The 25,752-nt window shown below is 36.7% G+C and overlaps 1 protein-coding gene across 1 annotated transcript in view; it reads right to left on the reverse strand.

Annotated features, from left to right (window-relative positions):
• EYS (eyes shut homolog) overlaps positions 1-25,752 on the reverse strand; it is a 1,522,493-nt gene that overhangs the window by 12,216 nt on the left and 1,484,525 nt on the right. The window contains exon 38 of the mRNA XM_025419151.3: positions 19,140-19,312. Coding sequence (XP_025274936.3) covers positions 19,140-19,312 — 173 coding nt within the window. The remainder of the gene's footprint in view (positions 1-19,139; positions 19,313-25,752) is intronic.

Raw genomic sequence — 25,752 nt, forward strand, 5'->3', positions numbered from 1 at the left:
AAATTGAAAAAATAAAATTACTCTAAAGAGTATTGTACCCATATTTGTCTTGCTAGTCTTAAACCCCTTTACTGAGCTCTATCTAGCTATCTATATATTTTTTTTCTGAATCACTTGAGGATAAGTTCCATACATCATGGTTCTTTGCACCTAACAACTTACAGATATTCTCTTTATATAAAACCACAGTACAGTTATTACTAAATGTAATGTTAATACTATACTTTTGTCTGACATTCATATTCCAGTATTTTTAGTTGACTAAACATCCTTTACAATATTTTCCCCTGGAGTGTGAAATTACATCTAAACTGAGATGTTGCACTGAGTTTTCATTTTTATTTTTTAAAAGATTTTATTTATTTTTTTGAGAAAAAGAGAGAGCATGAGCATGGGGAGGGGCAGAGGAAAAGGGACAAGCAGACTCCCTGCTGAGCAGGAAGCCCAACTTGGGGCTCAATCCCAGGACCCTGAGATCATGACCTCAGCCAAAGTCAGACACCTAACTGACTGAGCCACCCAAGCACCCTATCATGTCTCTTTAAAGGTCTTTTAACCTAGAACATTCCACAGCCTTTCATTGTCTTTATGACCTTGACATTTTTTGAGATTTAAATTCAAGTTAGCTAACATAGAGTGCAGTATTGGTTTCAAGTGTAGAATTTAGTGATTCATCACTTACATAAAATGTCCAGTGCTTATCCCGAGTGCCCTCCTTAATGCCCATCACCCATTTAGCCCATCCCCAATGCCCTCCCCTCCAGCAACACTCACTTTTTTCTCTATAGTTAAGAGTCTCTTATGGTTTGCCTCCCTCTCTGTTTTTATCTTATTTTATTTTTTCCTTCCCTTCCTATACGTTCATCTGTTTTGTTTCTTAAATTTCACATATGAGTAAAATCAAATATGTAACTTTCTCTGACTGACTTATTTTGCTTAGCATAATACCCTCTAGTTTCTACCCACATTGTTGCAAATGGCAGGATTTTGTTCTCTTTGATGTCTGAGTTCATTTTTGCTTTGTTTCCCTTGCCTCTGGAGATGTGTCTGATAAGAAATTGCTATGGCCAAGGTCAAAGAAGTTACTGCCTATTTTCTCCTTAGGATTTTGATGCTTTCCTGTCTTACATTTTGGTCTTTCATCCATTTTGAATTTATTTTTGTATATAGTGTAAGAAGGTGGCCCCGTTTTGTTCTGCATATTGCTGTCCAGTTTTCTCAACACTGTTTGTTGAAGAGGCTTTTTTTCCATTGAATATCTTTCCTGCTTTGTCAAAGATTAGTTGACCATATAGTTGTGGGTCCATTTCTGGGTTCTCTGTTCTGTCGCTTTGATCTATTTGTCTGTTTTTGTGCCAGCACCATACTGTTTTGATGATTATAGCCTTGTAATACAGCTTGAAGTCCAGAATTGTGATGCCTCCAGCTTTGGTTTTCTTTTTCAACACGACTTTGGCTCTTCAGCATCTTTTCTGGTTCCATACAAATTTTAGGATTGTTTGTTCTAGTTCTGTGAAAAATGCTGGTGTTATTTTGATCAGGATTGCATTGAATGTATAGATTGCTTTCGGTAGTATAAACGTTTTTATTTGCACTTCCAATCCATGAGCATTTATTTCTTTGTGTGATCTTCAATTTCTTTCATAAGTGTTCTATAGTTTTCAACATGCAGATCTTTTACCTCTTTGGTTAGGTTTATTCCTAGGTATCTTACAGTTCTTGGTGTAATTGTAAATGGGATTGATTCATTGATTTCTCTTTCTGTGGCTTCATTAATGATGTATAGAAATGCAACAGATTTTCTATACGTTAATTTTATATCCTGAGACTTAGCTGAATTCCTGTGTCAGTTCTAGCAATTTTTTTGGTGAGGTCTTTTGGGTTTTCTGCATAGAGTATTATGTCATCTGCAAAGAGTTTGTTTGACTTTTTCCTTGCCAATTTGGATACCTTTTATTCTTTTTGTTGTCTGATTGCTGAGGCTAGGACTTCCAGTACTAAGTTGAACAATGGTGGTGAGAGTGGACATCCCTGTTACGTTCTTGACTTTAGGGGAAAAGCTCACAGTTTTTCCCATTGGGGATGATGAGCTGTGGGTCTTTCATTTATAGTCTCTATGATGTTGATGTATGCTTTTTCTATCCCTACTTTCTTGAGGGTCTTTTTGCAAATAAGGATGCTGTATTTTGTCAAATGCTTCTTAAGCAACAGTTGGGAGATCATATGGTTTTTTATCCTTTCTTTTATTAGTGTGGTGTATCATGTAGATTGCAAGTATTGAACCACTCCTGCAGCCCAGGAATAAATCTCACTTAATCATGGTGAATAATCCTCTTAATGTAATGTTGGATTCAATTAGCTAGTATCTTGTGGAGAATTTTTGCATTCATATTCATCAGGGATATTGGTTTGTAATTCTTTTTAGTGGGGTCTTTGTCTGGTTTTGGAATCAAGGTAATGTTGGCCTTGTAGAAGAATTTGGAAGTTTTCATTTCTGTTTTTCTGGAACAGCTTCAGAAATATAGGTATTAGTTCTTCTTTAAATGTATGATAGAATTCCATGGGAAGCCATTGGGGACTGGACTCTCGTTTGACAGCAGTTTTTTTATTATTGTTTGATTCAATTTCTTTGCTGGTTATAGGTCTGTTCAAATTTTCTACATCTTCTTATAAGGTGTTAGATGTGATCTCTCTTCTTTCATTTGTGATTTTATTTATTTGGATCCTTTCTCTTTTCTTTTCGATAAGTCTGGCTAAGGGTTTATCAATTTTGTTAATTCTGTCAAAGAACCAGCTGTTAGTTTCATTGATCTGTTCTATTTTTTTTTATTTGTATATAATTTATTTCTGCTTTAATCTTAATTAGTTTCCCTTCTTGGGCTGGTCTTAGGCTTTTTTTGCTGTTCTTTTTCCAGCTCCTTTAGGTGTAAGGTTAAGTCATGTATTTGAGACTTTTCTTGCTTCTTAAGAAGGCCTGTATTGCTATATACTTCCCTCTTTTGACCACCTTTGCTGCATCTAAAAGGTTCTGAACTGTCATGTTTCCATTTTCATTTTTTTCCATGTATTTTTAAATTTCTTCTTTAATTTTCTGGTTAACCCATTCATTCTTTAGTAGGATGTTCTTTAACTTTCATGTGTTTGTGGTCTTTCCAAATTTTTTCTTGTGATTGGCTTCAAGTTTCATAGCGTTGTGGTCTGAAAACATGCATGGTATGATCTCAGTTTTTTTGTACTGGTTGAGGTGATTTGTAACTCAGTATGTGATCAGTTCTGGAGAATGTTTCATGTTCACTCAAAAAAGAATGTATATTTTGCTGCTTTAGGATAAAATACTCAATATATGTGTTAAGTACATTTGATCCAATGTGTTATTCAAAGCCATTGTTGCCTTGTTGATATCCTGCTTAGATTATCTGTCCATGCTGTGAGTGGTGTGTTAAAGTTCCCTACTATTATGGTATTATTATCAATGAGTTTTTTAAAAGTTTGTTATTAATGGATTTTTATATTTGGCTACTCCCAAGTTGAGGGAGTAAATATTTACAATTGTTAGATCCTCTTGGATAGATCCTTTATTATGATATGGTGCCCGTTTTAAAAATCTCTTATTACAGTCTTTGGTTTAAAATCTAGTCTGATATAAGTATGGCTACTCAAGTTTTATTTTGATGTCCATTAGCATGATAGATGGTTTTCCACCCCTTCACTTTCAATCTGGAGGTGTCTATGGGTCTAAAATGAGTCTCTTGTAAACAGGGTCTTGTTTTTTAATCCATTCTTATACCCTGTGTCTTTTGATTGGAGCATTTAGTCCAGAGTAATTATTGATAGATATGAATTTAGTGCCACTGTATTACCTATAAAATTGTTGTTCCTGTAGATTGTCTCTGTTCCTTTCGTAGTCTTTGTTGCTTTTGGTCTCTCGCTCTCAAAGGGTCCCCTTTAATTTTTCTTGCAGAGCTGGTTTAGTGTTCATAAACTTAGTTTTTGTTTGTTTTGGAAACTCTTTATCTCTCCTTCCATTCTGAATGACAGCCTTGCTGGATAAAGTATTCTTAGTTGCATATTATTTCCATTTAGCACATTGAGTATATCATGCCACTTTCTTCTGACCAGTCAAGTTTCTGTGGACAGCTCTGCTGCCAACCTTATGTGTCTACCCTTGTTAGGTTAAGGACCTTTTGTCCCTAGCTGCTTTCAGAATTCTCTTTTTATCTTTGTATTTTGCAAATTTCACTATGATATGTCTTGGTGCTGATCTGTTTTTGTTTATTTTGAGGGGAGTTCTCTGTGCTTCTTGTACTTAAATGCCTGTTTCCTTCACCAGATTAGAGAGGTTCTCAGCTATATTTTATTCAAATACATCTTCTGTCCCGTTACCTGCTCTTCTTCTGGGATTCCTATGGTAAACAGATATTATTGTACTTTGTGTAATCGCTGAGTTCCCTAAGTCTATATTCATGATCTAATAGTTTTCTTTCCTTCTTTTTAGCTTTATTATTTCCCATAATTTTATTTTCTATATTACCTATTCATTCCTCTGCTTCTTCCATCCTTGTCGTAATTCCATCCAGTCGGTTTTGCATCTCAGCTATAGCACTTGTTATTTCAGCCTGAGTCGTTTTTAGGTCTTTTATCTCTGTAGCCAGGGTTTCTCTTGTGTCTTCTATGCTTTTTTGCACCCCAGCTAGTATTCTTATAACTGCCCTAAATTCTTGTTCAGATATATTGTTTATATCTATTTAAGCAAATACCTGGCTGTGATTTTTTCTTAATCTTTCTTTTGGGGAGAATTCCTCCATCTTGTCATTATGTCTAGGCTTCTGTCTTTTGAGTGTTATGAAAGCTTGTTATGTTTCCTGTTCTTGAGAGTAATACTATATTAAGTAGGAGTCATAACACTATCCAGGGCCTGGTGCTTCAGGAAGTGTTCCTGGTGTATGCCTGTGCACCATGCTGTTGTGTTTTGGCTACTCTTTCCCACAAGTCAGTCCTCTGCAGAGTTCCTTCTGGCTCGCAGTGATAAGTGTTTGTACCTTTAACTAGGTATGCTTAAGATAAAGCTGATTTTAACCCCCCCCAAAAGACAACGCCCCCATAACCAAAAAACCTGATCCAAGAAGAAAGGAAAAGCAATAAGCAAGCAAGCAAACTATCAGCCTGATTCCAAAGGAAAAAAAAAAACAAACAAAAAACAAAAAAAAACCACACAGAAAAAAATTTAAAAAAAGGAAAGCCTGGTCCTAGTTTCGCCAGAACTGAAGCTGACACTTTGGAGCACTATATTATCAGTAGACTTGGTACAGATCAGGGCCTCTGTTGGTCTTCTGAGGGAGAGGTTGCTGCACTGCTTCACAGTCACACCTACACTAGTAAAGATGACCCAGCTGGGAGTCAGGAGGGTGGAGTTTGGTGTGACTCCAGCCTCCACTGGAGGTGCTTTGTTTCTCTCTGAAGTCCAACCATGCTGGTGTGCTGGGATAGGGGCGGGGAGGGAGTAGTGGGTGGAGGATGGCATCACCCCACCTCTTGTCCCTGGGAAGGGGAACCTGTGGCCACCACTATTCAAGAGGCCTTCATGGAAAAGTGGACAAATCTCCCCTCCTGTGTTCTAGGCTTTTTTTCAGATCCCTGCCCTCAACCTGTCGATGACTGGGCCTTTAGCATACCCGGCAATATAGTTCTCCAGTGTTTTCTCTGGCCAGTGGCTGAGATTCAAAACTGTAGATCTTAAAGGACCCAGCAAGGTATGGGCCTGTTCTTCAACCCCAGAGGACAGCCTCATTGTTCTGTCCCAGAAAAGTAGTCATCACCTGTGTAGGTTCCAAGAGTCTATAGTGAAAAGCTGTAACCAGTTATAAGCTCTCTTATGTGCACCTCTTTCCTCTGCTGTTGAATGGCCACTCAATAGTGCCATGGAGAGGCAATATACCCTCTGCCAAATGTGCTCCATTTAGGGGAATGTTCTCTCCCAGTGTGATCCAGGGAATCCCGACACCATGGAGTCTTGCACAAACCTTACACACTGCTGTCCCACTCTCTCCCTCTCTTCCTGATTCCTCTCCATGAAAAGTGCTTCTTCCCCTGCATGGCACTGTAGCTTTCCTCTCCCCCAATTCACATCTCCAAACCTGCATCTTCAGTGTTCTCTGTCCAATTGTGCAGATTGTTTTCTTAATCCTCAGATTATTTTTCCTAGTTGTTCAGAATGATTTGATGTTGATCTAGCTATGTTTGAGGGACAAGGAAAGCCCAGGGTCTCTCTACTATTCCACCATTTTTACTTCTCCCTATGACCTTGACATTTTTTAATATTTTCCTCCTCTTATTTTTTTTAAAAGACTTATTTATTTATTTATTTAAGAGAGAGAGTGAGAGAAAGACAGAGAAAGAGAAAGAGCACTCGCATGGGGAGAGGGGCAAAGGGAGAGGGAGAGAATCTCCCCCTGAGCAGGGAGCCTGACATGGGGCTCGATCCCATGACCCTGAGATCATGACCTGAGCTGAAACCAAGAGTCAGATACTCAACTGACTGGTCATGCAGGTACTCCCCTCTGTTTTTTTGAAATGAATCATTTTGGGTTTGACTGATTACTTAATAATTAGATTCAGGTTATGCATTCTTGGCTGAAATAATTCATAGATGATGATGGATTTTTCTCAGGGTATATCACATATGGAGGCACATGATATCTATCTGTCCCTCACTGGTGAAGTTAACTTTGATCACCTTGGTCAAGGTGTTGACTGATTTTTTTCTACCATATAATATTCCATTGTATAATTGTGGCTTTATTTTTTCTTGCAATTCATATGTAGTGTGGGGAGATAGTGTAAGACCATGTATATCTGCTATTCATCAAAACTACCCCCTAGATTTAATATCCCCTGATGATTCTAGCCTGAGTGCGTCTTTACTTGGATGCAAAATGATAGTTTTCCAGCCCTACCAGTCTCTCCACAATTATGGCCTGGATACTGTAGCTTCTCAACTGGCCTCTAGAATTCTCAAAGAGGCATGATGGTCCATTTGTTGTTGTTTACTTGGTGTCTGTTGGGAGAAGGAGAATTTGTAACTTCCTATTCTGCCATCTTATTAACCTACATCTCTGCTTTTAATGCATAAATTTCCTTTAAAACCTAAAGCTCTGCAAAACTCCCCTCATTTATTAAAAATTTTATCACCTCTCTATCTTGGATGTAGCAACTTCATTTTTAAAATTTTGCTTTATTTTTTAAATTTTTATTTATTTGAGAGAAAGAGAGAGAGAGAGCAAGCGCACAAGCAGGGAGAGGGGCAGAAGCAGAAGGAGAGGGAGAAGCAGACTCCCCACTGAGCAGGGAGCCTGACATGGGCCTAAATCTTAGGACCTTCAGATCATGACCTGAGCCAAAGGCAGAATCTTAACTGACTAAGCCTTATAGGTGCCACCTCCTTTTTAAAAACATACCTCTAATCACTTTAAATTGAGTAAGTCCCATTGAATGTTATTTTACTACAAAATGTTTCTGTTCTTAGTGGTGACCTGAAGATTTCTAAGATACGTTAATTCCCAGAACACTTTATCATGATGCTCTCAGAGCATAGTTTACCTAGTAAATAGATAGTTCTCAATCTCCATATCCTATAAGCCTATGAAGTTAAACAGATGTTTCTCACTGATTTACATCTGCTGTGTTCTCAGCAAATAGATTCAGGGCTCTCCATGTTATACTTTCAATTTCATTATGTTTAATGCAAAATATTTTGATTTTAGCCACAGTTTTTCTACTGTACCATAGCTATGTTCTATTCAGTTAGTAAAGACAACAAAATAAAAATAATTTAAGACTTTTTATAGTATTTATTAATCTATTATTTACCTCTTAGGTCTATGGGTAAGTGCATATGACTTCAGTGTAGCTTCTTAACTTGTTATAATCTAATGGATAGAGGTAACTTTTTTTCCATCCTTAACTATGTGAAATCTTAAGTATTTACCTGTCCATATCAACTTAAGCAGCTGGACAAATTTTAGGTTAATTATACACCTTGTTATTATAGCAAAAATGGAAGCTAAACATCCTTTCTCTTTGCTGGATCATTACTAGAGTCTTATGGGAGTGGTATGAATGAGCAATTGAACCTGTTGGCTAATTGCTAACATAAGGAATGGTTAAGTATCAATTACTAAAAAAGTAAAATCATTCCTTTAGGCAGACTTTCTTTAGCACCCATATGGATAATGCTGAATAACACTATTTAATTGTTTAACTCATTTAGTTATTTGAATGGCGATTTGGTTCTAAATGATCTTTGGAGGCCCATTAAGATGGAGTGTTGCTTAGAAATTAAGTATAAAAATTTCTATAAAAATCACAAGATTGTTTTATGATACTTAGCGACATCTGGTGATTCTTGCTATTAAAATCTTTTAGGACAAGGTGTTCTACTCCCTGGTTTTTGGAGAATTTGGGGGTTTGAATTGATGCCTAGCTAAACTTTAATTTTCACATGAAAACACCAGCTTTGTCACTTAAATCTGAAAAATAAAGCATGTAAATGAAATAAAGCATGTAATAACATATAATTCAATTAATAACCAGTATACCTAGACTCTTTACAGAGATCTTAATTTTTAATTTTTTGCTTTGCCTTGACTATCAAAAACTTTGCTGATATAATTTATATTTAAAAGCAATGGTTTAGGGGCACCTGAGTGGCTCAGTCAGTTAAGTCTCTGCCTTTGACTCAGGTCATGATCTCCGGGTCTTGGGATTGAGCCCCGCATCAGGCTTCCTGCTCAATAGGGAGTCTGCTTCTCTCTCTCCCTTTGCCCCTCCCACTGTTTGTTCTCTGTCTCTCTCTCAAGTAATTAGATAAAATGTTTAAAAAAAAGCGATGGTTTAAAGAAAATGTTAAATAATATTTTTAAGGATTAGTATTATCCCAGAAACATGCCACATCATTAGAATTCTTTATTCATGTAGCTTTGGCATAATTATCTATATGGAACTATAACTTTATATTATACCCTTAGCCTTTATTGTGTGTCAGTATGATAAATGCCCATATACATAATGTCTCTTCATTTTCTTTCTTTTTTTTTTTTTTTAAGATTTTATCTATTTATTCTTGAGAGACACAGAGAGAGAGAGAAAGAGAGAGAGAGAGACGCAGAGACATAGGCAGAGGGAGAAGCAGGCTCTATGCGGGGAGCCTGATGTGGGACTCAATCCCGAGTCTCCAGGATCATACCCTGGGCCAAAGGCAGCTGCTAAACCGCTGAGCCACCAGGGATCCCCTGTCTCTTCATTTTCTAGAAAATTGTCATCAAATATATATATTGCTGTTTAATTTTTTTAAAAAATTGGAGCTTGCTCAATATGTTTTATATTAGGACACAATTCTTTGTCCTTAATGTGATGACTTACCGGTATGCTTTCTTTTATTAGGCAATAATTGAGTAGCAACCTTTGTGTTTTATGTTTTGAATTCCAGGAAATCTAAAGTTAGTTTTACATTCAGCTGCATACCATGTTTTAGACTTTAGTTTTGTCTTGTGTTGCTCGGTGTTTTCTTTTTGTCCCTCTGCATGTCAATTATCCCCTCTCTTCCCTCTTTTCTCTTTCTTTTCTTTCCTTGAGAGGACAGATTTTATATTTCTACCACTATCTTGACTACTTTTCAAATATATATATACATATATATATGTATATATATATATTTTTTTATTGTGAGCTCTTTCTTATGCTACTTGGAGTGTCATAAATAATAAAACAAGCCATTGAATCAGGTAACTTGTGTAGGAAGATTTATGGATGTTTCAGGAGTCCCAAAGGCTTATTTGAAGGTCTGGGAGACTATATTGATTATATGCATATGCCATCCACATTATAAACCTTGGATAATCACCATGTACTTCACAAATGTAATTGAGCATCATTGATGTGAAAGGCACACCCTCCAGCTTAAGCATCCCCTGATGACTTTTCAATCCATTGTGCCTTACACTTGTCTCTTCCTTTCTTTCTCAGAGGTATTTTAATAATTTAGACTTTATCTGGCATTCCCTTTTCAGATGAAGAGGTTTACTCACATTTGCAAGTGCATTCTTCGATTCTTCCGTATGCTTTCCCAGTGGCTCTCATTCTTAGGAAAACTACCTTACCATCCTATTTGAGTCTATCCAAATCTTACCTATTTTTTGATACCTACTTTAATTCCATTGCTTTCTAATGCCTATTCAATCCTTAGTAGCAGGATATAATGCACATATTGCATCATTGTTTAGCAATTAAAACAGTCAATCCTCTGGGATATTTCTTCCTCTTTTCCCTGAACTGTGATTTCAATTATATATATTTTGATTTGATTGTCACAGACTTTTGCCTGGTGGCTTATTAAGTTGTTGACTCTTTGAAAGGAGAGTCTGACAGTGCTTTGATCTCTTCGCGTGGCCTGAGTATCTTCTAATAAATATATTTTTAAACATTTAATAATCAGCCATACTCCTACAGAGAACGAATTTTTTTTAAAAAATACTTTGTTCAGTCATTTTGAAAAGTTTATGTCAACTATGTTGATCATAATGGTGAAATATTTTTAAACATCTTTTATATAATAAAATGACTGTTTTTTTCACACTAGGAGGTTTAAAATATTTTGACTTAAGAATCTATTTAAAACTAACCCATATTTTAAAAATGAAAATGTTCAAAATGTCTATGCGGACTTGGCTTGTATTTAACACAACTGTAATCTAATACATTTTTCTTCCTCTGTAGGAGGGGCTAATTACTAATGGAGTTTTTCTTGGGTGCCAGGTACTGTCCTGGACATTTTTTTTTTGTCCTGGACTTTTTACTTCAATGAGTTCCCATCATAAACTTTATGAAGCTGTATTAGGAGACTCTTAGCCAATTCCGCCTCTCAGACCATAGGGCTTTCTTGACCATTTGTCATATGATATTCCTTGGTCACTAGAATAACATGGTACAGGAGAGTTTGCTTTTTAAATTTTTTTAACATAAATTATACAGATTTTATCAAAAGAAGAAAATGAAATAATATTTCTTTATATCTTTCATGATCATGAAACTTGTAATTTGTCACTTTTCAGTATTATTATTGGAAACAGGAGGGAGCCTACCTATTAGCTCCCCAAATTGGAAGGTAAAGTTTATGGTTGGATCTTATCACTGTTAATCATTTCAGATTAAAAGGTAGGCAAACCTGCCTCAGGGTGGGGTGGGGAGGCAACGAAGTCCTGTCCATAGAAAGTGACTAAACAAACTTTTAAAATTAATTAATTAATTAGTTAATTAATCAATTTATTGTTTTGCTGCCTTCTTAAGGTGGGGGACAGGGTTTATGTTTCAACATGTGAAACATTTCAAGGGAGGAAACAGTAGTAGTAGTACAGTAGTAGTAAAGCTGCAAATGTAATGTGAGTGCTTTTTGTTCATTACTTAATGTTATCTTGAATAGAAAATAAGAAGGACTTTGTTGAAAAAAAACCTCTTATAGATGTCTGTCTCAAGAGTTTTTAACCTTTCACTCACTACCTTATAAAAATGAATAATCATTAATTTAGGACTTGACAAAGAGTATGGACTCTCCCCAAACTTTGGCCAAAAATTTCCCCCAGAGATTTTGACATATTCTCTTTTCACACTTGAGAAACACAATGTTCAGGAAAATTAAGTTACTTGTCTAAAGTCCAAGGTTGGGAAAAAGTAGTTGTGTTTGTTTCTTTCTACTAAGATTCACCTGCAACTTCTATTCTTTTAGACACCTGGAAAGCTTAATGTTCATATAAACCTTAGAATTGTTTCATATAATTCACTTCCTCGCTGAGTTTCATTTATGATTTAGCAGGTTGTATTAAAGAACACAGAAAGAAGACTAAAGAACTAAAATGTGTGTTCCTAGGAATTATAGCTAGTTCCTATTTAGTTTTTACAAGTATTACAAAATTCTACAGATAGAGGATCTAGTAAACATGTAACCACATTCTATTAACTGTCAAGATGGGATTGAAAATAGGGGAAATAAAGAATAAAATCCGTTTTTTTCTATGAAGAAAGCTTGTGAATTACCTACTCTACTCCCAGATGGCTAAATACATCTGGAAAGGAGCATCTGAACATAGACAAACAGTAACGATTCCTGAAATTGTCATCTATAAGTACTGTGGCCTATTTTCTCTACTATCAGAAAAACCAAAGACTTGGCTGGAAAGCACCCCATGTGTCAGGAAAGCTTGAAGAACTGAGCTTCTCCATTAGCTTGAATTAATTTCAATGAAACCTAGGGCTTAGTGGGCCATAAAGTATCCTTGGCATCAAGATGGTCTAAGTAGCTTGAACGTTTGCCTTTTCATTCAAAATGCCAGCATGTGAGTGGGTTTCTGTACCTAAGGGAATGAGAAATGGGTGGACAAAAATTGCACTAGGAATGGAAAGAATGTAAGAAAAATGAAAACATTTTCAGTATTTTCCAGGCTAAAAGTTAAAAACACACATATTACAGAATCTCATTTGGCTAAATGTCAACAATATGCAATAGCTAAAATTTAGTGGTATAAAAGTATTCCAAGAAAAAAAGCAATTTACCAATAATATGGGGAAAATAAATGGAGAGGAGAGATTTTATGATTCAGTAAAGGTTATATGTGTAGTTGTAAACCATAGATTCTAACAGGAAATACAGCTACAAGCTACAACAGAAAAAAAAAAAAGAGCAAATGAACAAGCTTTGAGTGAATAAGGAAAGTAACAGGGCATATTGCCTATCTTGCAAAATAATTGTAAACCAGAATTCTGCTAGAAATAGAATATTTTAATGACTAAACTGGATTGCAAAATATTTACCCTAAACTGTTATTTCTTTTTAGGTTAAGATCAATAGTTCTGTGTACTGTCAAACCCAGTTGCCATTGCTTGCTGACCATTCTTCTTTATCTTCAGTTTAATCTTTAAAGCTGGTTTAGGTTCCCTCAGTGTTTAAAAAACACACATCTGAGCTGGGTTGTCAGCCAGGCAATGTGAACATTGTGGATTCTTGCACTTCTGAACCAGGCTCAGATATTTTGAATCATTTTTGGTGGCTATGATCCTAAAAGCCATTGAATTCAAGTGGCCTGTTAATATTTTACTTACCACAGCACCATACCTCAGTGGAATTCCTAAGGAGTTTGGGGTGAGGCCATAGTGAAAAGAAAAGTTATGCCAATCAGGAATTCTCCTTCTCTTGTCCTTAGATGGATTTTTCTTTCTGTCAGTTATAGGTAAATGTTTTAAGGGATTTGAAAGATCACTTTTTCCCTTCAGTCAGACATCTTAAGAGTAAGGGATAGACAAAGTCAAATTTCACTACTTAAATTGTAACCTTGGGATAAAAATTTCCCCCACCACTCTTCTCAGATACACACTTATATTTTAAAATGCTTAAGACTACTTAAAATGCTGGGACAAGGGCATCTTATTAACCAGTTTTACATGTCACAAGCTGCACAGGATTCCATTTATTTCATGTGACTGGTAGTTTTTATGTATTGATTATGAAGTATAAACAATACAGTATCATGGGACACTCACTGGATTGGCAGTGTGAAGGCTTATATTTTCAGTACCATTAATCCAGAGTTTTGATTTTTACCTCTTTCAAAGTAGAAGAGTTGGGATTAAGTGATATTTAAGGTTCTTTTCAATCCTAGCTTTTGATGACTCATTTAAATACCAACTTTACTTTTGAAGTTATTTGAATTTTAATGATCATACTGCCCTTTTATTAGGTTTTCTTAGATAACTGGAGTATGATAGTTGTTGATAAATATGTTACCTCTATATCGTTAGTTCCTATACTACATTTAGTTCTGGAATGGCTATTATAAGGGACTGCTAACATCTAGAAATAGAGTATTTTTGAACTCATTGATGATCTACTGTATTAATATTAATTAATTATTAAGCAACTACTAATATTGGATTGAGAGTCCAGAGACTTGATTCTGAGATTTTTGATACATTATTTAATTTCTCTGAGCATTAGTCTCCTCATTTAAAACTGATACGGTTGGACTAGAAGATGATTGGTAATGTTCTATGACTTTACATTCCTGGAACTCCCTATACCAAGATGTATATTTAGTTCATAATAGAGCTGAATTATTTTATTAAGAATGTTGGTCTCAATTTTGGATCTTGAGAACAAGAGGAAAAATAATACTCTATATTTTATAGTACTTTATACTTAATAAATAACTTTTTTATATGTTACCTCCTATGAATTTTGTAAGGTAGACAAAATAATACTTATTATATCAGTGAGGGTCCTGGCAGTGAACAGATGATATGCTCAAATAGAGTAGTCTGAAAATAAGGGAATGGAAAGACCATTTACAAAGATGTGGGCAGGGTTTAGGGAAATTATAGGATACAGGGTGTTGCCCTGGGGTTAGTCTCAATAGGGGACTGTTTCTACTCCTAGGCCTAAAATTGGAGTAGGTAAGAATCTCCTGACAGACACTGTGTCCTTGGATAAAGGAAATTTTGATGACCTAGTGGCAAGGAAGTTTATTTCTAAGGAAATAAATAACTCTGTCTCGCTCTTCTGTCCTCTGATGGCCTGTTGGTGACTTCCTTTGGCTAAATTCAACTGGAGGCAGACTACATGGGAGCCCATTGATGTAATCCTTTGGGAAGGCCTTGGGAATACAGAGCAGAGGGAGAGAGGTGAGAGTAGTACCAGGAATGGGGGGAAGATGGAAAATAGGTGGCACACTTATGATTGCCACTTTATAGATAATGAAATCGAGGCTCAGAGAGTTAAAAGATACAACAGAAACAAAATCACTAGTTACTGGAAACATCAGGATGCAAGTTTTCTGCTTCTTAGACTCCTGCTCATAGTCTTCACAGGCTTATTATTTTGTTAGCATGAAATTAAAATTCTTTACCATGTTTTCCAAGACTCTATGTGATCTGACTTCTGCTTGCCTTTCCAAATTCATCTTATAATACTATCTCCCATTCTGGGAATACTGGCTGCCTTTCTCTCACTCAAATATGTAATATTATTTTCCTGTTGTTGTTTTTTTAATTTTTTAAAAAAGATTTTATTTATTTGAGAGAGCAAGAGAGCGAGAGCGAGAGAGAGAGAGAGAGAGAGAGCACAAATGAGGAGAGGGGGAGAAGGGGAAGCAGATTCCCTGCTGAGCAGAGAGCCTATGGGTCAATCCCAGGACATAGAATAATGACCTGAACGGACTGAGCCACCCAGGTGTCCCTATTTTCCTGTTTCTAGGTTTAGCCACTGCCTAGAGTATTTATCCCACATGCCTTCACACATGGCTAATTCTCACCAGATGTTAGCTCAAATGTCCCTACTTACAGAGTCCTTTCTTGACGATCCCAACTAAAATGTACTCGTCCAATGACTTTTTATCTCCTCTTCCTCTTTATTTCCTTTCTGGCATTAACTCAATCTGTATTTTTCCTCACTGATTGGTGGATATGGTGTTTGCTTGCCTCCCCCTATTAGAATGTAAATTCTATGAGGCAGGGCAGCTGTCTATCTTCTTAAGGGAGTATTCCCCGCACTTGGTCTGGAACTAGTAAACAATCTTACTAAATTAGTGAATAATCCATACTATAAGCAGTTCTCCAAGGGAAGGAGAAAAGAACAAAGGTTACTAATGCTTGACTGTATCTTGAGGCAAGTGACTACCCTTTTACCATTCCTCCCCTCTCCAGTGTCATTGGATTTGCCAATCAATTGCATCTTGTTCTTGTCACTCAGAGATTACAAGCATGAGTTTTGATTCTTGGGGTGGGGGGGGGGCTTATTTACAATAAAGATGGTCATAAAACTAGGTAGGTGTGAAAGCTGTAAGTCAGAGGCTCCATGTATAGTCAAATTAATTTTCCTTCTAAGACTTAAGGTTTCTTGGAATGGGAAAATAGAAAAGAAGAAGGAAAAGAGGACATCTTAGGCATTTGTAAGTTTAAGGATGCTGGTACTGAATTCATTGATAATTTTTATAGCAGTTTATAAGTACAATAAAGGTGAATTGAATCCCAATTCTAGGTGCCCATACTGAGTAGAAATTATGGGATACTGGTTATGATGCAACTGGGAAAAGAGCTGTCTGGTATTTAGAAAAATGCAGCCATTGGCAAGACACAGTAGTGCACTGCTGCCTGGTTTCAGAGGCCTGGTTGCTATCTGCTCTTTATTTTGTTTTGTTTTGTTTTGTTTTGTTTTTTAAATTAACTTTTAGTACCATAGCTACTATTTTGGAAAATTGCCAAGTCAATGGGTCAATGGAGATGAAAAAAACAGACTTAAAATTAGACTTAAAGTTTCTCTTTGTCAGGATGACTTGGTGGCTCAGTGGATGAACATCTGCCTTCGGCTCAGTGTGTGATCCTGGTGTCCCCCTCTTTGGCTCAGGGCATGTTCCTGTGTCCCAGGATCAAGTCCCGCATCAGGCTCCCCACAGGGAGCCTGCTTCTCCCTCTGCCTGTGTCTCTGCGTCTCTCTCTCCCTCTGTGTCTCTCATGAATAAATAAATAAAATCTTTTTTAAAAATTTTCTCTGTCATTTGGATTAAACTCTCTTCATTATTTCCACCAAAAATACAGTTTATAGTTCTTAAAATACAGTTTATAGTTCTTAAAATCAACTTTAATATAAAAATTACTATAGAAGATGACTTTCAATTGAGAATTTAGAATCTATGGTCCCACCCCCCACATAATATTTTTTCCTGTCAAAAAAACTGCATTTATGATATAATTTTTTATGACTTATTTTTTTTAAATGAGTCAAACTCATTTTATAGCATAGCAGGGTATATCAGTAGTCAACTCTGTTCAGAATTCTATGAGGATGATACAATTTTTCTGACAGCTTTTATCATACTTTGTAGACTCTCTATGAAATAACTTTATTGCTATCACTATTTCTGTCTTTATCTATCATCTCAATCTGCCATTTCTCTATATAACCTATTTATATACACACACAACCCAAACAAACCCTGGGTTAACCCCCCCAGGTTTTCATCATTTGAGCTTTTAAGCTTCAAAAATCTATCTTGCCCTATTGTTAGTTACTAGCCCTTATGTTAACTTCTTCTATTATTTCTTTCAGTTTCTAATGGCTACCTTTCTGGGAGTAATAGAGGTACACTATCTTGATAAAATTTTGAGTACTTTGCTGTTCACTACAGTCAAGAACTATTGCTTGAAAACTATTACAATCCGTTTTTATTATTTTAGAACCAGTAAGTTGAAATGTATATAGCAGATACATCTATCTATCTATCTATCTATCTATCTATCTATCTATCTATCTAACTATCTTTTTTTTCTTTTTGCTCTGCACTATATGATGGGTGTTAGAGATTTAACAGTAAACAAAAATAGGCATGGCCACTGCCCTCACTTCTATGACAGAGAATCAAGGAAGGCTTCTCTAGAAAAGTAAGGTCTGAAATTGAAACCTGAAGGATAAATAAGTGTTAGCTGACTGTAGAGGGGCAGATGAGAACATTTTAGGCAGAGGAAAGAGTATGAGAAAAACTGCTATTTCAGGATGGAGTGTGGCATATTCCAGGAACTAAGAACTGCCATTTTTAAAAGATCAAGATCTGTCTCTAATGTCATTATGAAAAAGACTGATTTCCATAATAAGCCAGACACAAAACTCCATCTCATTATTTCAGTTACACCTTGTGACATGATTAAAAGTTTCTGTCACTAAATCACTAGTATTTTAAACCTCCAATGTCTTCCATTTGTCAACACTTTTGACTTTTGGAGGAGAGCTAAACACACATACAATCTCAAAGAATATAGGATAAGAAATATTTGCATTAGTGTATATGATAAAGTGATCTGAGAGAGATTAAATTTGTTCTTTCCACACATAGGAATATGATATTATGATAACCCCACAAATTATGTGTCTATACAACACAATTGGTGGCTGGCTCCTGTACTCCTTCTATACCAACCTTTGTTCCTAAATAGGGGAAGTAGAGGCTAAGGTTTTATCTTCCAGGTAGAGGGTGCGGTGGGAGAGAGTAATAGTAGATTATCTAATCTCAGGTAAAACTCCATGACCCCCTATTTTCCGGCTTAATCTCTTGAGATTCCTTAACCATGAGTTTCTTGGATTCTCTGCCACACTGTTCTGAAGTCCCAGACAGTCCCAAGACCCACAATCACCCCTAGTGATACTTAAACTGAAAAGGACAGCAGCCAGCAGGTGGTAGCAAACTGAAGTAGGAGTGGGACCCACTTGGATTGTGCATCTGGATACTGACTGGCTGGGCAGGTTCAGTCAGGCCATTCCATTAGCCTTATAGTACCATGACTGGGCCTGTTACACAACTAAATTTTTAGAACTCTGAGCATGATGTCATGGGGATCTTTTATTTGAATTTTGTTGTGATATTTAGAACTACACCAAATATGACAAAATGAAATATGCAGTATTGATTTTTGGAAGATGCAGAACTTCAGATATTCAACAACATATACTTTCCTAATTTTCACCATAGACTGATGATCCCCATCATTTATGATGTCCCCTTTTAGACTTTGAGTTTGTGGTCACTTGTTCACCTCAGGGGTTCTCTTGTCCTAGTGTTCCTAGAGCTTTATCAGAAGATTATGCTGTGATTGAGGAGATTTGAAGATGGCAGAGTTTTATTAACCCTCTCATCAATCTTGCCTATAAGGGCAGGGATAGGGGAAGGTGGTCAGGGAAGTTATAGGAGGAGATGAAAGCATGAAATGTAGCATAGAGTTTTCGCTTGCAGTTCGAGGATAATAGGCAGTGGAGAAACACATTCCTTCTCCTGCCAGTGTTAGCTGAGTGGTAGTCCATGAAGATGAGTTTGTGCTATTAGGCTACAAGCGGCACAGCAGAGAAATGACTTTGGTTCATCTCTATTTATGATGGATAGAATGAGACTGCCCTATCCCGCCTACTCCCTTTCACCCTACAGTGTGCGTGTAATGTGGAGGAAATCCAGATCTTATGCAAGTTGAGGATTATTACATATTCTTAATTTCACTTTTCCGAAAGGACATGGACTTAGTTAATTTATGAACAATCAAGAGTTGGAATTTTGCCTTACCTTGTTCACAGTAGATTCCAGTGGTTCCCAGAGGGCAGTAACAGGTGTATCCATGAAGCAACGGAACACAAGTTGCTCCTCTGCTACAGTGGTGTGGAGGGTCATGTTCAGGGTCACAGGTGGAAACTGCCTCTGTGCAGAATTCTCCTTTCCACCCAGTGGGACAGTCGCAGCTGTAGGTTGAGAAAGAAGGTCACATGATTTGAGCATTTGAATAGAGATGGATATACACTTGCTGATGTTACATTGGGAGTTTTGACTGAGGTCCCAAGATAGAAGAGATTTTGTATATCAAAGCAAATTGTGATTCAAGCTACCAAGAGCCAAACTGTTGAGGGAAAGGCCTAATGACTGATTATAGGATTACTGGGCTTCACATAAAAATTAAAAAAAAAGGTTCAGCACATGGAAATTGTAGGAGGTTTTAGAGAATCATTGCTTCGTACAGAACAGCATTGTAAGTCCTTCTCCCTGCCTGACCTCACCACCCAGGGAGAGGCTGTGAACAGTCACTGCCTCTTAATCTTGATCCTAGCAGAAAAGAAGTTCAGTTCAATTTATGTTCCCCCACATTGGTGAACATGTAAGTCTAGCTCCTGGGGCTGCAAAAGGAAATGTGAACCCCTCCAGAGGCAAGACAGATGGCAGTGACACCCAGGGATGGGCTGGGCACTCTGAGTTAGGATCAGCATGGGGACATGTAAAAGGGATCTTGCCCAGAGGGTATCTTCGTAGCTGAAGAGACCTCAGCAGTGACAGGCAGACAGTATACAGCAGGGCCAGAATCTGAGAGGTAAAGGAGACTTCCTATTTTGAAGACAGACTGTGTCTGGATTTAGAGAGTGATATGGAGGGAGCTCAACAGGAGAGTGGTGGACCCACTAAATGTAAAGATGCCAAATAAAATGTAAGGCTTCTGATTAAATTTAAAAGTCAGATAGACAATGAATACTTTTTCAGTATGTCCCATGAAGTGTTTGAATTTCAGATAAGCAACATTTGAGATATACTAAAAAGTATTTATTGTCTATTTGGAATTCAAATTTATCTGAGTGTCTTGTATTTCCCCCCTAAATCTGACAACCCTATATACCAAGGGCACATGAAAGAAAGGCTTGCTTTTTATCTCTTCCAGGCCCAGAGAGCACTAAACCATCAGACAATGGTGCAAGTCAAGGAAGTCCATTCCAGGATGCGGTGCGTGGCGCTGAGTCAGCAACCACCAGACTGGGAAAAGACAGCAGTAGCAGATCACACCTCTCTCAGAGACCTTTCATTCATGTGGTAAACCCTGGCTGAGTTTAGGCCAACAGTCATGAAAAGTGAAGTGTTGTTAGTATTTTGAAGTGGACCCTTTGAATTAATGAATTGAGAGTGTATTTGCAAATTAAAGTGTCTATTAGTTTCAGCTGGAGCAGAAATTTCAATGGACCTCCCATGTTTTAATCCAATTCTAAGAAGAGGATGACTCCTAAACAAGTTTAAAAAGGCAGCGAGCAACAAAGTAAATTTACGTTATGACTATATCTATGAGACCAGGGTCAAACTGACTTGTTCTCAGATCATTACAATGGGTTTTTGCTTAATGACAAACTATAGACACAGATGACATTAACAGCACCGCTGGGGTTGTTGAATGCATTATACCTATAGTATAATTCCTAAAGTGAGCAAGTCAAGATAAGACAGGTAGAAAACAGAAATATTTTCAGTTTTATTTTTTATTTAGGCTGGAGGAATCCTTACAGATTCTGAGGATTAAAGGCAGGTCATGCAGTCCGCACTGGGTGGGTCAACCAGTACATGACAATATCTGTCAATAGCAACATATATGGCACATTATATGTCATGGGGAGGGGGAAGTAGGGACAATGAACACTCTTTCTGCAAACATCATTACCAATAGGTAAGAGCTTCATAAAATTGAGGTTAAATCAAAAGAAGAAGATCAAAATCACTTGACCATGGTAAGACTGACTTTTTTTTAGCACTTGGCATGGATCTTTCAGCTACTTCCTCTAAGTAAATTTTAACATTAAAAATGCTGGGAAAATTGGATATTTACATGTAAGAGAATGAAACAAGACCGCTATTTTAACCACTTAAAAAAAATAACTTGAGACGGATTAAAGAATTAAATGTAAGGCCCAAAACTGTAAAACTCCCAGAAGAAAACAGTTTTTAGTTTTCCTTTTCTTAAAACATTATATAAATGTAATGATATTACTGTCTTTCATTCCAGATTACATCTTTGGGATTCACCCATATTGACACATGTAGCTGCTGCATTAACTGTCCATACCATATAACCGGATGAACAGAAGTTCCTATTTTTTGTGTAGTTGAAATTTCAATGTTTTCTTTTATGGTTTGCATTTTTAATAATTTATCTAAGAAAGCTTTCCCTATTTCGAGGTTAGCAAGTTATTATTTTATGTTGTCTCTTCAGACTATTATAGTTTTTTTCCTTTTACATTTATATCTTAATACATCTGAAATTATTTTTTTGTTTCATGTAGGGTTAGAGATCCAGTTACAGATTTCCATATGGATGACCAATAGTTTTAGCTTTTCTTCATTGACTAGTTCATTCTTTCCCACTCATGAGCCCTGTCCATGTGTGCACTGTCCTGGTCCTCTCTATCCTGTTTTTCTAAACTGGCACCAATATCACACTGTCTTTTTTTTTTTTTTTCAATATCACACTGTCTTAATTTCATCTGCTTTTATAATAGGTCTTGATGACTAGAACGGCAATTTTCTGCTACCTTGTTTTTCTGTTTGAGAGTGTCTTGGCTATTCTTAGCCTTTTATTCTGTACACCTTTCCCTTCAAATTAATCCCAAGTTCAAGATAGCCAAATTTCCTTGCTTTCCCTTTGTCTAATAACAAGGCTTATTTTTCTTTTTTTCTTCCATTGATGGTGTTGCTCATAGGAGTCTCAGGCCTGGGGGGAGTCTGCTAATAGATCCCCTACCTTAGGCAGTCCTTAGCTTTTAAAACAGGTCCACTGTAGCCTGTGCAGCCCTCAAAGGGTAAGGTCATACATGCTTCACGTTTTAGCAGGAACTCAGGGCAAAAGCCAACTTTGGTGCTCACTTTCTAGAGTCTTGCTTTTATTAATTTGAGATCTATAGATGTGTTGCTGTCCCTTTGGGTAATAGTGTTCTGAATATATACACTTTATATTTTATTCGGATTTCAACATTTTCATTTGGGAAGATCATTCAAGATGTATAATACCTCATAGTTCCACTAACAGAACTCTTTATTCCATATTCATTAAATTCTCTTTCACACCTCACATTCAGTGGTTGAATGTTATTTCACTGACTTGATAAGATACACTTTATCCTTATAGTCACTTGTGAGATATTATGTTTTTAATTTTTCACTGTCTACAAACTACAGTGATAAAACTCTTCTAGTTGAATCTTTGTGCACATATTGGTCATTTCCTTGGGGTAAATTTAAATATCATCATGACTTCTAGGCTTTGGACACATATTCCAACCTGCTCCCCATAATAATTGTACCAATTTACATTCCCTTCATCAATGAATGAGAATGCTCCTGAAATAATAGATGTATATAGGCTCAAAAATAGGCAATATTTTATAGGCTTCTTGTTTTTTATTGACCCAATTATTATTTCTTAAAATAAAAATGACCGTGTTTGCCTATTCATATTTATTAAGAACATATTCATTTCAAACTCCTATATTTTCCTATATTATTTGGCAGTCTAATCACATTTATGCTTTACCAAAATTCATTTTATCAACTAAATTTTTTTTATTATTTACTATGTGCATAGCACTATCATAGGTCATAACAGATGGGCAGAAGGCATGTAAGGAATAAACTCTGGCCTCGGCAGAGGTGAGGGTATGCTAGAGGAAAGCACCACTGGGCTGCATAGGCTGAGGAGCCAAGTAAGTAGCACAGACAAGTGCTGCCAGGATCCAGAAACCAGCATGGGGAAAACTCAGGGAACAAAATTCATATTACCGCCACATGCTCACCAATGTACTGTTACACTCTGGTGCTGGGAGGAATTCAAAGCAAAAATTCTTGTCTATTTGGAACTTACAGGAAGAGGCATAGGCACATGCATATAATGGTCAAAAACAAGCAAACAATAGTTTCTGAGGATGCTGGCATTTCATTAAATAGGGTATTTAGCTGAGTCCTGATGAAAGATTTATATGATTATTGTATCAAAGTTTGTGCAGAGAAAAAAAAAAGTTTGAAAAGTTGCATAAGGTTATGTCCAAAATGGAGAAAAACAAAATACTGATTTAAACTGCTAAAATTTACATATCGATTTTAGTTATTGTTTGAAGAGTTCAAAAAGCATGAAATATGTAAAGAACTATAATACAAAAATAGATTGTCTTCTGGCTCACAGTCCTCTCCTGCGGCGCTCCCAGAGGTGGGCCTGCACTCGGTGGCCTGAGCTTGGATGACTCACGTGGGGGCGCTGCTGTCCCCCAGCAGGGACCGTCCCTACCGACAATCCACTGTGTGCAACCTTCTTAATGTACCTACGGTCCTTCAGATGGAAAAAACTGCTTTGGTTGGATCATCTCGACACGTTTCAAGTGGCATTCTGTACAATGAAGTTTAGAATTTAGGAATTTAGGGTATGTGTAGAGCCTTCCTAGGTTAGCACGAGATGCCTTTGCAACTACTTTCTGACATAGGGAAGGCATGATACGAACTGTATGACATTTTGGCTATTTTCCTGTAAATGTTATTTTTTTAAAAATAAATTTCCTTTTCTCCTCCTGTTCAAATTGACAGATTTTCTATTTAATAAATTTTAAAATAAAAAAACAGAAGCCAAAAATAGACTGACTTACCAATTTCATAAAAGAAATAAAGGTGTAAGAATTTTTATGACTATATTACTTTTTATGATAATTGCGCCATCTAGTGGTTTATTTTTATCACCATGGGAAAAAAAGCTAAGACCAAAATTAATCTCATTGCCTTATAGACAGACATGACAAAGGTAAAATATTTATTTTTATATTAAATATAGCTTAAATCACACTAAACACAATATAATACAGATGTTATAAACTTGTTTGAAAAAAATAATTCTTAAATAAAATAAATTCTCATATTGTTCCTCTCAGAATTTTCAGGTCGGAAGCAGTTAGCTCTGCATTTGAAGATTTAAAAAATTACATTCAAATACCATATATTATTTTCTTACATTATATTTTAAGAGATATTTTCACCCTAATGATTTTGTGCAAGATCAAAATTTTCTTTTTGTTCTCTTCCCGGCTTCTTTAGCAACCTGTGAAAGGTAGATAATAAAAAGTCTCAGATCTGTTTATTCATTGTTCTCTAGTTTGGATGACAATATTTTTCTAAGCCTTGAAATTAATTCATTAACATTTCATCCTTTAACCATGTATTTACTACTTCCCTTGAGGAAATGTGGGTTTTGGAAAGGTGTGTGTATGTGAGGTGAGGTGTCCATAGAGTGGAAAAAGCAGAAAAAAACTCAAAGAAGAGGTAGATATTCATTCATTTAAATAATGTTTGTTACTATTATTTTTTACAAGCTAAGTGTCTGTCGCTGTGCTCATGGACTTGCTCTTTCTGAGAGGATCAGATTAGTAAGCAGACAATTTAAATACAATGTGACAAGTGCAAAGATGAATACTATGTGAGCCCATGGGAAGGACAGTTAAACAATTTTAGTGAATTCAGGGAAGGCTTCTGAAGTGAGATTTGCCTACATGAAATGAGTGCATCAAGAGGGAAAGGCAGTAGAAAATTAGGCTAGAAAAGGAGGTTTGAGCTCAAGGGCTTTGAATAACAGGCTGAGATAGTTCAACTTTTTTTTTTTTAATTTTTAAGTAATCTCTACACCCCTATGAGGGTTGAACTCACAACCCCGAGATCAAGAGCTGCATACTCTACTGATAGAGCCAGCCAGGCACCCCATGAAAGTTCAATTTTAAGTTGACTCCTGACATGACTGATGAGGCATATTTTAAAAATATTAATTTGTAAGTGTAAGAGGACCCCATGGTGTAACAATAAACTCTACAGTTAATAGAAGTTTAACTTTAGTGGGATCTTACTATCTTTTTTTAAAGACTTTATTCACCCAGAGAGAGAGTGAGAGAAAGAGCACACGTGAGTGGGGGGGGGGGGGGGGGAGGGAGGAGAGAGAGAGAGAGAGAGAGGGAGAGAGAGAGAGAGAGAGACTCCCAAGCAGACTCCCCATTGAGCATGGAGCCCAATGTGCGGCTCGGTTCCATGATCTTGAGATCATGACCTGAGCCAAAATCGAGTCAGATACCTGACCAACTGAGCCACCCAGGCACCCCAGATCTTACTGTATTTTTATCATTAGAACAGGGGCTGGCAAACTTTGGCAGTATATAATTTGCTTTGTAGCCATACAGGCTCTGTTGCAACAGTTCAACTCTGCCCACTGTTGAGAGCAGCCACAGACAAGCCACAAGTGCATGGACATGGCTGCATCCCAATTAAACTTCATCTACAAAACCAGGTAATGGATCAGATTTGGCCCATTGGCTACAGTTTGCTGATCCCTGCACTATATCATTAATGGCATGGGGGT

The sequence above is a fragment of the Canis lupus genome, chromosome 12 (genome assembly GCF_003254725.2).
Source record: "Canis lupus dingo isolate Sandy chromosome 12, ASM325472v2, whole genome shotgun sequence".
Classification (NCBI taxonomy): Eukaryota; Metazoa; Chordata; class Mammalia; order Carnivora; family Canidae; genus Canis; species Canis lupus.